We start from the raw sequence: 13996 nt of genomic DNA, 5'->3' as shown, positions 1-13996 counted from the left end.
AAAAATTCCCTTTTATGTTATATTTTTAAGTCTGTTAGCAAGGTACTCTGTATTTAAATGAAAGATTTTACAGATTTTTATGAAATTTTGCAAGCAACTAGAGCATGAGAAACTGCATAACATATTCAGACAATCTATAAAACTTTAATACTTTCTGAGATATTGCAAATTTAGATATCTGTAAAATGTATTAAAAACACGTAAAAGTTCTCTTATTTCGACTATTGAAATGTTATTTCTCAAAGCCCTGTACTACAACTTTTCTCTGAAAATGATATGTTATTGCCACGTAAATTTCTCCTTTATTGATACAAATTGTGTAGGGGTCATCTTATTCATTTTATTGGTATAAATATTTAAAACATTTGCACATATTTTAAAAAAATGGTGAAAGGGAAAAGTTAAAGGGTGACATTGTGACTGCGTTGTCATTGTTCATCAAAATGTTAATTTTCGTATGTACAAAAATATTGTCATCATTGTTCATCAAAATGTTAATTTTCATATGTACAAAAATATGACAAAGACACTCAAATGATTTATATAGCAAAAATGAATTTGGTGACTACATTTGAATGTTACATCAATGAAATTGACATTTCACTGGCTATCGCATATCTTTTTTTTTTAACAAAATTCATAAGACAAGTTTGAAAAAGGGCAAATTAAAGTCTAATTTAATAATTTTATGTGCATTCTATACAGTTGTACTTTTTCACATTTTCTTTTACAGGTCTGCGTGATCTGGCTGATTGCAAAATTTCACAAATCAGCATATTTACCTTTTATGATTAATTGTACTTTCTTTATTTAATGCTTTTATATTCTTTATTTGACAGCATTATTCGGCAGTCATGAAATATATAAGCCAAGGTCCACTATTGGTTGATGTACATATGCATAAACCAGAAGCTTTATCTAGACATTTTATGGATTCCTTACTGGCTTTCTGGCCAGGGCTTCAGGTTTGTATATTTTCTTACACAACTTATTATATATATGAATACTTTGGTGTTTTTAAAATATTTTTTTATATTTTGCAGTTGTTTAACCATAATGATTTGACCTGTAAGGTTAATTTTTAAGCATTTAGCAAATAGAATATGTCAATCCTTAAGTAGATGAGGAAAAACTTTGATGTTTGAAGGAATTGACTTCAGATAAGAAATGATTTATGACAGCTCATGGGTTATAGGACATCATCTGTAGGCATATTTTCATGAAAATGTTACTCTCATTTGAGAGTGGTAATGCTAAATGTATAGACAAGATGCCTATAAATATTTAAAGTTAATAAAAAAGTAGAATTCAATATCGATAGGTTGTATGTTAAAAACTAACAAGACCTTGTGTTGCATCAGAACAATTCTATTTACAAGTATATGACATATATGTTGGGCACAAAATGTAATAGAAAGTTTTCAGTGTAAGTTGATAAAGGAATATTTCATTATGGAACATACCATGAATTATTTTATTGCAAAATAAAAAGTAATACCACTTTTGTTTAAATGCTGTATGAAGTCAATTCCATGGTTGACTACCAGAGTCCTTGGCAACAACATTTCTGTGATATTTTAAATGTCTGTTTTTAACATTTTTGAACAGAACGCATACTAATTTTTTTTTGCTATAGATCTTTTAACAATAAGACATGATTATTTTGCTATAGGTTTGCAAGGGTGATATAAAACCAGAAATACAGACACAGGTGTTATATCAAGATATGTTTTATTTTGCTATAGGTTTTAAAAGGTGATATAAGACCAGATTTTTTGGCAGAAATGCATGTATAATAAACTTTTTAACGAAATATAAAGAAATTAAGAAATGCAGACACATCAGATGTTATATCAAGTTATGTTTTATTTTGCTTTAGGTTTTAATGGGTGATATAAGACCAGAAATACAGACATATCAGATGTTATATCAAGATATGTTTTATTTTGCTATAGGTTTTAAAAGGTGATATAAGACCAGATTTTTTGGCAGAAATGCATGTATAAATATAAATCAATTGCTTAAAAAAGCAATTGTAAACGGTCTTTCCCCTTCTGAAACATGATTGATTGATTGATATATGTGTATGTTTGTTTGTGTGTTTGTTTGTTTGTTTCTTTCTTTGAAAGGTCCATATTAGTGTGTTGGTTAAGTTTCTATATTTAGTTTGGAAAGTTTTTATTCTATTTTAGGTCCCGCGCGCGTCTTTGTCTCGCGCCAGATTGTGGCGTCACGTGACGAAGCTTTATAATAGCGAAAACTTAGTATTTTTATTTCTTTTTAGGTGGGGACGTTGGACAGACAACATGTATAGCGACGGAATACACACAATGTATTTCTTTTGTCATTGTAGGTAATTGACATTTCGATCACAGTTCACGAGCAGTGCATGCTTTGGATTTAATTGATCCTGTGTAACTTTAAAACACGTTTATCGATTGTTTTCATACAATGTACATTTTTCAGCAGCAGTTTGTAACACAGATTTGTATTTCAATCTAGGAGCGGACATTTTATTGTAGGATTTCACTGAGATTTACGGAACTAGCAAGCGAATTTTACGGCATTGCAATTTCTTTTCTCTAGGAAAATTCTTGAGAGATATCTGCACCACGTTCTTTTATGAAGATGTAATACGTGTATACCCTTCTGACTGCAGTTTTTAAGGTCAATTGGACATGTAGTTTCCCAGAACATCTGATAACAAGCATGTGGATTTTTTTTTCTTCAGAAGAGATGTAAATACAATATTACACACATGAGACGGAAACATGCATACAATGAATGATTGATTGGTTGGTTGGTTGGTTGGTTGGTTTGTTTATTTATTGGTTGGTTGGTTGGTTGATTGATTGATTAGTTGAATAATTAAACACGTGGGATAGGGTCTCTTGAAACAAGCGAAAAAGAAACAAAGGAGATCTTGGACCCCGTGTTAAACACATAAGACGGAAACATGCATACAATGAATGAATGATTGATTGGTTGATTGGTTTGTTGGTTTATTGATTGGTTGGTTGGTTGGTTGGTTAATAAATTTAACATGTGGGATATGGTGGTCTCTTGAAACAAGCGAAAAAAAAAAAAAAAAAAAATGAGATCTTGGACCCCATATTAAACACATGAGACGGAACCATGTATGCATGCAATGATTGATTGAATGGTTGGTTGGTTGGTTGGTTGGTTGGTTGGTTGGTTGATTGATTGATTGATTGATTGATTGATTGATTGATTGATTGATTGATTGATTGATCAATTAATTAAACACGTGGGATGTGGTCTCTTTAAACAATCGAAATAGAAACAAATAAGATCTTGGTCCCCATATTAAACACACGAGACAGAAACATGCATGCAATGATTGACTGACTGACTGACTGATTGATTGATTGATTGATTGGTTGGTTGGTTGGTTGGTTGGTTGGCTGGTTGGTTGGTTGGTTAACACAGAGACCGGATCCACTTTGATCACGCAAAGACGGAATAGAAAGCCTAAATACTATATCTAAACACATGGGATTTATCTTTTGAGAGATCACTTAACAAGTAGTAAGGTTAAAGGTCAATGTCAACCTACAAAAGCACTAAACCACACATAAAACTCTTTAAATAGTGCCAAAAACACACAATTTGCCTTTTTTACATGACCTTGACCTTTGACCTTGACCTATATTTTCAAGTTATGGTCCAATGATCTCAAATCAAAATACCCTAGGTCTTTACAACTTGCGGTTCATGAGATTCATATGCATATTGAAAAGTAAAATATTCAAGGGGTAATAACTCCTATAAGAAGTCACTGGATCGCTTCGGTTGAAATTATTTAAAGTTGCGACATGTGACAAGGAACATTTTTAAAAAAACCATTTGCCGCTAACTCTTATAGTTTATGAAGAGTAGCGATAACAATGGTTTTTGTAATTGGGGAGATAACTCCTATAAAGTAAATAGTACACTTTGGTGCCCCTAATACAAGATAGATTTTATTAACCCGATACTTAATACCAAAGATCATTTGGATCTGTCGCGTACTTTTTTTGACTTTTGACTTTGAAATCGGACGAGGAAAAAGAATAATAATAATAATAAACAAACGAAATACAGTAAGGTCTTTCCATTAAGAAAGGAAAGACCTTAATAAACTTTTTAACTTTTTAATGAAATATAAAGAAATTAAGAAATGCAGACACATCAGATGTTATATCAAGTTATGTTTTATTTTGCTCTAGGTTTTAAAGGGTGATATAAGACCTGCAATACAGACACATCAGATGTTATATCAAGTTATGCAGAAACATAATTTTTTACCAGAGGTAAATTTAATCATTTTGGGGGTTTACAATTTAAATGAGTCATAATTGATTTAAATATTATGTTTCATTGTATATCTAATATTTTAAACAGGCTTAATAGCAAAGCAGTAGTTAGAATTTCAGATTTAATTATATTTTTATTTTTAATATTTCGCAAAATGGAAGTTGACACAGAAACGAAAAAATCTAAGTTACAAACTTTGACCCAAACTATAAAAAAGTTACTAAATAAACAGAAACAACATCTATTAACTTGTCAAATTATTTTTACAACAAGAATGTGTCCATAGTACATGAATGCCCAACTCACACTATCATTTTCTATGTTCAGTGGACCGTAAAATTGGGGTCAAAACTCTAATTTGGCATTAAAATTAGAAAGATCATATTATAGGGAACATTTGTACTAAGTTTCAAGTTGATTGGACTTCAAATTCATCAAAAACTACCTTGACCAAAAACTTTAACCTGAAGAGGGACAGACTGACGGACGGACTAACGAACGGATGCACAGACCAAAAAACATAATGCCCCTCTACTTTCGTAGGTGGGGCATAAAGAATTGTTAAATATTACATGATTATTATAACACAATTGATTCAGAAGGACTAATTTCAATAGAATTTTATGAACTGTGACATAGATCAAATGTTTAGTTACACATGACACAGTATGTCAAATACAGTGGAAATTTTAACGAGTATCAGAGTAGCTTACACAAATATTCTGGAATTTGGTAAAAAAAATATTCCACTATTTTTCTCAAAACGGTATGGGTTATGCTCATTGTTGAAGGCTGTAGAGTGACTTAAAATTGTTACCTTCTATGTCATTTGGTCCCTTGTGGAGAGTTGTCTAATTGGCAATTATACCAAATCTTCTTATTTTTATGTTCACTTTTTGTGCAAATGTCTAGCTATCAATAAATAATGATCTATTTTGTTACAGGGATTCACATCTGACTTTAGAGTACACTGGGGAAATCATCCACTGAGACCAGAACTAATAGAATCTACTTATTTCCTGTATAAGGTAAGATCTTTGATAGAATTTAACTAAAAAGTTAATCAGAGTAAATTCATCTCTTAAACAATGTATTTTAGCATCATTAAGTATATATTGTAATGTTGAGAGTAGACATTTCTGTAAAAAAATTAAGAATGTTGCAAAAATTCTTGAATAATCAGTGGTTGACAACAGAAAAATTGAACAAAGCTCATGTTGGGTAAATGTCCATGAAACAGCAATCCAACAACATAAGTTCATGAAATATTTACATCTGATACAATCTGCATAATGGACAAACAAATGTAAATCAGCACTAGAAGACACGTTGTACAGCAGTTCAACAGAAACTTCTGTCATTACATTTAAAACAGTCATCTAAAAGTTTTAATCAGATATTGTTAACATAATCAATACAGAGTAGGAACTCAATAACCATACATTTTGTATCTGAATTGGTAATTGTTGAATTAAAGTTGGTAAGCCTTGGCATAGGCATTTGGATGTATTGATCTTAAACCATAGCTTAACATAATTACATGTAGTTGCATTTCCTAAGGAAAAGACATCCAGTATTATTGATATTATTTATAACTTGCAGGCAACTGGTGATAATCATTATTTAGAAGTTGGCAAGAAGATGATGGAGAATTTGGATGCTCATGCACGAGTACCATGTGGATTTGCTGCCATTAAAGATGTAACTTCAGGAGCACATGAAGATCAGTAAGTCAAACTGTCCAAAGAATATGAACAGGAATGATTATGCACTAGAATTTTCTCTTTTCATTCTTATTTGCATTTATAAAATTTTATAGAAAAATTTCAAAGCTAAATCTATCTTTAAGTTGTTTTCATAATTAAAACTCTGACACTAGTTACATTTCAGAATGAAGTTATTTTGGCCTTTTTAACTTTTGTGTTAATTTACCAACCTTAAAACTTTGTGCAAACGTGTGATTCAATGACAGTTTGATACCTGATACTAGCTGCCTGATACTTGTCCATTAGGACTCTATAATTGCTAAATATATAAAATTCAGAAATTTTTTAATATCAGGGATAAAAATAGTTGTATTCTTGTATCTCTATCTTTTGCTTTATTGAAAATGAAATGTTTAGACTACATCAGGGGTAAGCTATTAGAATTAAAATGAAATGATGTTTGTTAAAGATCATTATTTGTCTTGATTAACTACATAGTGAAAGTTTACTGAATCATTGTATTAACGGTCAATTAATTTCTGTAATGTGATGATATCATTACAGACTGGATTCCTATGTATTTGCTGAGACGTTTAAGTACCTGTACTTATTGTTTGCGGAGAAATCTGACCTGATAATAAATGTAGATGATTATTTATTTACAACAGAAGCTCATCTATTACCATTATCATTGTCTGTATATAATTACACAGCAAAAGTTCCTAAGGTAAGTCATTTTTTAAGTGCTAAAAACAATTTTATTTTTGCTACATTATTTTTTGCATATAGACCTATTTTCAGTTGCAATTAATTTTCATGGTTAGAAAATAACATTTTGATAGAATTTTGTGATCAGAACCAATTTTACTGAAGAATCTTTTATGCTAGATTATCATCAAATTTTTCTGTTTTGCAAAAGTGAATTTAAAAGTTGGAAGTCTGTTAATGCATTTTCATTAATTTTTTTCTATATATCTATATCACGAAAAGAGAAGATCTGAAATTGTGTGTCGACTCTTTTATTTACAAACTTGACTTGTGTGTTTTAAACATGTTGATGTACGGTGAAAAGTGTTATTTTGAAAGTAGGCATGAATAGGTCTGTTATATTGTATTTCCAAAGAAAAAACAGAAAAATACCCTCGAATTACCAGTTCCTTTCTGAAGCAAACTCAAAAATTGTACTGGTGGTGTTTATTGTTTACAGTATACTGGAATGTTCCTCCATTCTAAGGAGAACCCACTAAGGATTTTTAAATTGAACATCAGTATATGAATTAAAATTAACGAAAGGGATGGGAGGCACTCAAATCAATAAATTGTGGGTTGTTGAAAATTTTCCTTAGAATTTGTAAATATAGGTTAAATGAAATTTTATTTTATGGGTAGTTTGGGTCTTGAAACAGTGCCATTCATCCCCCTCGCTCATCTTAAGCTTACAGTCACAGTAAACAGGTGAAAGGTATAAAGGTAGAAATTTGCTTTACTATAACAAATTTTGTATGTTTGTTTCATTTGATTGTTGCTTTGGTGTAAGATAACAGATGCAAATTCTCACAATTCCAACTCTTCTCAATTGTTCTGTTGCCATTGAAGAGAAGACAGAAAATCAAGCAGAATTACATTTAATGATCTTATACGAACAGACTGAGCCAGATTATTATTATGCTTACTCAATAATAACTGGTCCAAAATCAGAAACAACTATGTTCTACCTAGAGATAACAACATTCTTTCTGACATTCTGGAATTTGCTTCCAATCACTGCTAACGATTTTTAACATTTGTATAGGGGTGTTTTATATTTACTTTGCTTATATTTAATCATTGTGTTTGCAAATTATACACCTTTCAACTCTGCAGAAAAAAAATTGTAAGTACCTGTGCATTTCTTTTTGTGAATATAAAACACAAAATCTTCTGGATAATTAATCTAGTAAAGAAAATTCCCCGTCTGTTCCAGCAACATGTTGTATTTAGTATAGAGTAAAAAAATGATTGAGACATACATTTTATTTACTACTCAATCAAAATAGAAAGAAACACATTCATGGCACAGTTATTTGATAAAACCTTCATATACCATCATAGCATGTGTCGAACCCCATTGGTTTGACCTATTAGAAACATTGCAGACAGTCTGCACAATATTAAACATGTGTAGTGTATAAGGTACTATCTACCTTAGCCCTCACACATATTACTTTTACAAACATGATTTTTTCCAATTTGAAAAAACAAATACACATCAACAGCTTTTTATTGTGTATACCAATTTTATGCAAATGCCATACATAAAACATTCAATTGGCCTAGTTTAGATTGTCTAAAATATTGTAGAGATGAATAAGCTTATTTGTTTTTAACTGGATTATTAAATTTTATCAGATTACCAAAATTTTATTTGGATTATTTACCCTTTAAAGATGCAAAAGTTTATTGCAATCTTATATTGATAGTTTTACACAGTAGGACATGAATATTTTCATGGGTTCAAATATCTTATGGTTATAGATTGTTCATGTATACAATAAGGTTAATGTCTGAGGGGTTAGTATAAGGATACAATTTGATTACAAATACTTTTAAATGTTAGCCAACTTTTTTATACACTGTACTAATAGTTTTGTTTTATAATTGAACAGATCAGAAGGGAGGTATATGAAAGTTGAATGGTTATAGATTGTTCATGTATAAAATAAGGGTAATGGCTGAGGTGTTAGTGTAAGGATACAATTTGATTACAAATATTTTTAAATGTTAGCCAAATTTTTTTATACACTGTACTAATAGTTTTGTTTTATAATTGAACAGATCAGAAGGGAGGTTTATGAAAGTTTAGAAAATCTTTATGATGAAGATGAATTATCAGCTACTATTGATATATCAGCCTTAAAAGTGGAAAATACTTGTCAGAATCCCCAGTATTTAGCCACAAATTTAATGAATTATGCCACTAAAGTTAGAGGAGAAATGAAAGGATGGATGGACAAATCAGTACCAGTACAAAGGTAGATATGCAGTACTAAGTATTTCTGTAAAGCTCAACAGCAGTAAAGATTTGATGAAAAGTACTTTTGAAGTTGTTAACACTCACTATAATGTGTAAAGTAGTAAACATTTACTGTAAAGTGAAAACAGAGGTATAAAGTTGTAAACATTTATTGTAAAGTGAAAACAGAGGTATAAAGTTGTAAACGGTTACTGTAAAGTGAAAACAGAGGTATAAAGTTGTAAACGTTTACTGTAAAGTGAAAACAGAGGTATAAAGTTGTAAACGTTTACTGTAAAGTGAAAACAGAGGTATAAAGTTGTAAACATTTACTGTAAAGTGAAATAAAGTTGTAAACATTTACTGTAAAGTGAAAACAGAGGTATAAAGTTGTAAACATTTACTGTAAGGTGAAAGTAGAAGTACAAAAAAGTAATGGTGTGCTGTAAAGTAAAAACAGAAAAAATTTACTGTTAAATACATATTAAGATATGTAAACCTTTAAACACAAAATCTGTTGGAGGTGTACTGATTGATATTTAATCTGGAAACGGGTAATACATTAGTTTAAAATGGGTTTTGGACAAGCATTTTGATACTGTGAGTATTCTTAGATTGTTACTTATTAATGTATTTTGTTTTATAGTTGTTCTTCAGGTCCACGTCTGAAAGCTGCTGATTTCATAGCTGGTAATAAAGCACAGTTACAACAATTACATGACATGGGTATAAGGATAGCTACAATGGCTGATGGCAGGATCCAACTTCTCCATTCAGCTGCTGATGTAAGAAATGTCACATGCAAATCCTGTCTTTTGTATCAGCTTTAAAATGGCTATGATATATTCACTGAAATATAAAACGAATAATTTTACACAGAGACATAACAACATGGCAGTTAAATCAACATAAATAGAAAACAAAAAATATTTAAAACACGGAGACATATTTACATTAATCATTCCAAAAACACCTTGATAAAGAGCAGAGTCCTCATTAGTATGGTAGAAAAATTAATAAAGAAATCAATATAAAAGTGAACTCAACCTGATGTATGATGTAAGGGTCTTTACAGTATGTTGATCAGTAGACTTTTAAAATCTGACACCTCATAAATGTTACATCAAACAAAGACAGAACATCAAATAAGTGCTTTTGAAAGGAGAGTTGGTACTTCCAATACCCCCCGCACAACCAAAATTTTTACTTTTGAGTAAGTGTGCATATATCAAATGAACAAACAACCATAAATGACCCACGACCTATATCATCTGTTTGTAAGAATGATTTGATAATCGATTTTCAAATTTTGGTTGGATTGTGTCTACAATTTTCAGATCTGCTTGGCAGTCACTTCCTGTTTGACAATACTTTAAATTTTGTTATTATATGTATTGAGCATGGAATTTTTCATTGACGATTAGATCAAAGTGATCAAGCAAAAAAATCATTCAGGTTATCCATGATTTTGGAGAAACAGGCATGGTTATGTTTTGTTTCCATATTAAAACTTTTTATTTGTTTTATTTGTTTTAATTTTTATTTTTTTATGAATATGTTATCTTTTCAGGCTGCTTCTGTAGAAGATGCAGAGAATGGTATGAAATTTATGCAGGAAATGATAGAATTATCTTCAAAGCAACCACAGGATGGTAAAGTGTTCAAATATTTTTATTTGTCAATAAGTAAATGCCATCTATTCTATATCCGTTATCTTTAGCCTAACAACTCTATTCTCCTTGCTTATAGTACATATTTTTGTTTGTGTGAGATATCAAGTTTGTAATTGTTATCCTACTGCTCTACTCTGTAAGTCTTGAATAAGAAGAAAATACATTCAAATGATAGTGGATGTTAGAAGATTTCTCACCTCACCTATCCTCTTCATGCCTTTTTCTCTTTCTTTCTCTTTTTTCTAAAAAAAAAAAGATTTGTCCATGATACATTTATAAGCACTGACGATCGATTTATTAATTTTGCTCTAAATAAAAATCTATAGATATTTTCCAATCATTCCTTTCTTTGTATTTCAATCATTTTGAGGAAATTTAGATTGGTATTCTCTGTTTTGTAGAACAATTTATCATAGAGGTATTTTTGTTTGATTTATAGATGTTTTATTTGTTATTCACCATAATCATTGTTTATCCAATATTGAAAGTTAGGTTAGCTCCTTTTTGTGTTAGAAATTTCCCGTTTGTCTAGATCCTTGTAAGATATTCCCCGATGATAGATATTTATCACTGCCAAAACATATACATTTATTGCTTAGACAAACTTAAGCCCTACTTGTGGTAAGGACTGATAATCAGAATTTTTGTAGATAAAAGACAGGTTAAAGGTAAACCAAAAGGTAATGCAACTATATATTTTTCATTTATATTGGGCTTATTTAATAATTTTAAACCTGGTCATTTAAAAAATGTATTGGAATACTTTTGTGACATTCTTATCCTATTTTATGCCTAACTTCCTATAGTCACCATTGGGATTATTTTTGCCATGTGTCATCCAAGTTAATTTTATGCTATAAACCAACTGTTATTTGGTAATGATTTGTTTTTTGTTGAACTCATCAACACACAGAAAAATCTAAAATATGTCAGAATAGAATACACATAACAGCTGAAGATTTTTTTGTTGACATTTTTTTCTGAAAAATTATGACTGAAGTTTTCCTTCAGATATCAGTTGGTTTACAGAATATGATGTACTGGCTTACTGTAATAGGAGCATGAAGATTTTATGTTTTCTTAGTTCAAATTGATTGGATTTAATGGGACAATGTAGTTCCTAGTTCCTTGATAAGTTACATCAAACATGATCATGTAAAATTTACTTTTGTTTGTTTACTTTTACTTTATATGTATTGGAAAACACAAAGGTCTATTTAAAAATAGGTATATCAGGAGTAAACACCAACCACAAAAATGCACTTCTCGAGATGCTTATGGCACCATTATGCATGTTTTATTAATTTTTAGTTTTAAATGTTACAAAAACTTTTGATAGGTTACAGACATGTGACAGAGGTGTCAACTCACATTTAGAGATTTTGGAAATTTTCAGGTATAGGTTGGGCCTCAAACTGGAGATTTTTTATCAACATTTTTATCACAGTTTCCGGTGTTCAGTTTGATAACAAAATTACTTATAACATTGGTCGCAATGAAATACCATGATTTCCCAGTGAAATAAAAACCAATAATTTCACATGTGAAATAAATCTGATTATTTCAATCTCCTGATGTAACAATGGGTGTTGTCAAGACACTGTTGATGAATAAACAACATATAGAAAAAATATAGTTCCTTCCAATTTGACTTCACTTCAATAAGTTTAAGTCCATGGTCAATGTAATATAAAGGATAACTAATCCAAAATTAAAATATCGTGACCGAACACTACCGATCATTAACTCAAGAGCTATGGGCATTAGTGAATTAATGTGTTGTTCGGTCACTCACTCTTTCCTTCCGTCCCATTTTTATATGTCCATTTACGGGACGTATTATGGTATTTCGTTGTTCGTCCATCCGTCGTCAACATGTCGGACATTAGCTCAAAAGGGCTTTAACCAATTTGCATAAAACTTTAGTGAATTGTTTAATTCTATTGACATGAGCTCCCTTTCCTTTTTTAGATTTTACGTTTCCCAGTTATGGGGTTATTTTCATTAAAAAAAGGAGGATTTTCCAGTTTTTGGACAATAACTCAAAAATGCTGTCACCAATTTGCATGAAATTTTGGTGAATTGTTTATATCTATTGACATGAGCTCTCTTTCGATTTTCATATATTTTAGATTTTACTTTTCTGAGTTAGTGGGTTTTATTCATTAAAAAAAAGAGGGATTTTCCAGTTTTCGGACAAGAACTCAAAAAAAATTTCAGCAGGTCTTGTGAAACTTTGGTGAATAGTTTATATCTATTGACGTAAGCTCCCATTCAATTTTTGTAAATTTTAGATTTTACATTTATGAGTTATGGGGTTTTATTCATTAAAAAAGGGGGGATTTTCCAGTTTTTGGACAATAACTCAAAAATGCTTTCAGCAGTTCTCATGAAACTTTGGTGAATTGTTTATATCTATTAACGTAAGCTCCCTTTTGATTTTTACAAATTTCTGAGATGACATTCAGAAGTTATTGAACTTTATTCTTTGAAAACGCGACAGGAGTATCATGCGCTCATAGCGCAGCTGTTTATTGTTCCACACTTTAATTTAAGTTTGCCTCATGCAAATTTTATAATGCTCATACACAATGCTAAGAACCAAAGCTAGCAGAAAGAGTTCGAATTTTGGCAGCAAGTCATTTATTGTTCTTGAGTTATGTCCCTTTATAACTTTGAAAATTGCTTTTTTTTTCGTTTCTGCACTCTAATTTAGGTTGTCTCATCAAAATTTTATGAAACTCCTACACATGCTAAGAAATAAAACATGCAGACAGAGTTTGAATTCGTGTTGAGTGCCATTTACCACTCTAGAGTTATGCCCCTTTTTAAATTGGAAAATTGCAAAGCTTGAGCGGGGCATTCATGTCCTTAGACACACTCTTCTTTTATTTAAGGTAAGAGTGTAACTAGTAATGTATTTTTTCAAATAGACAAATATAGATAGCCTCACAAATTATCTTAAAACAGAGTTTTTGATGGAATGTTTACAAAGCACAAACTCAGACTTCTGACTTGGGATATGTTACTGTGATTGAGTTTTACCACTTAAAAATCACGATATTTTACCAACATTTTAGAGAAAGCCATATATTTTCACTAAAACATGACAGAAAACAAAAGTACAGCGGAAAAAAATATAACTGACTTCATAACAATATTCAGTACAATTTAGCTCCTATTTGTTGTCAGCTCAGAATTTACCACAAAAATATCTTTCGAGAGATCATGGTTCTAACAGTAGATTTTTAAGGCACTTGGGCTGTCTCTGATTCATTGGTAGGTGGGAGAGAAGTAAAATCAACAGA

General features: G+C 30.6%; 1 protein-coding gene across 38 annotated transcripts in view; it reads left to right on the top strand.

The window, feature by feature from the left end:
- LOC127729369 (ER degradation-enhancing alpha-mannosidase-like protein 3) overlaps positions 1–13996 on the top strand; it is a 43572-nt gene that overhangs the window by 13248 nt on the left and 16328 nt on the right. For all 38 annotated transcript variants that reach the window (XM_052237189.1, XM_052237185.1, XM_052237177.1 and 35 more), the window contains exons 10-17: positions 840–965; positions 4230–4313; positions 5262–5345; positions 5920–6044; positions 6588–6750; positions 8838–9034; positions 9662–9800; positions 10586–10667. In XM_052237189.1, the coding sequence (XP_052093149.1) occupies positions 840–965; positions 4230–4313; positions 5262–5345; positions 5920–6044; positions 6588–6750; positions 8838–9034; positions 9662–9800; positions 10586–10667 (1000 nt within the window). The remainder of the gene's footprint in view (positions 1–839; positions 966–4229; positions 4314–5261; positions 5346–5919; positions 6045–6587; positions 6751–8837; positions 9035–9661; positions 9801–10585; positions 10668–13996) is intronic.

The sequence above is a fragment of the Mytilus californianus genome, unplaced genomic scaffold (assembly GCF_021869535.1).
Source record: "Mytilus californianus isolate M0D057914Y unplaced genomic scaffold, xbMytCali1.0.p SCAF_2, whole genome shotgun sequence".
NCBI classification, from domain to species: domain Eukaryota; kingdom Metazoa; phylum Mollusca; class Bivalvia; order Mytilida; family Mytilidae; genus Mytilus; species Mytilus californianus.
Note: the sequence above shows the minus strand (reverse complement) of the source record. Positions and strands in the feature narration are given on the sequence as shown.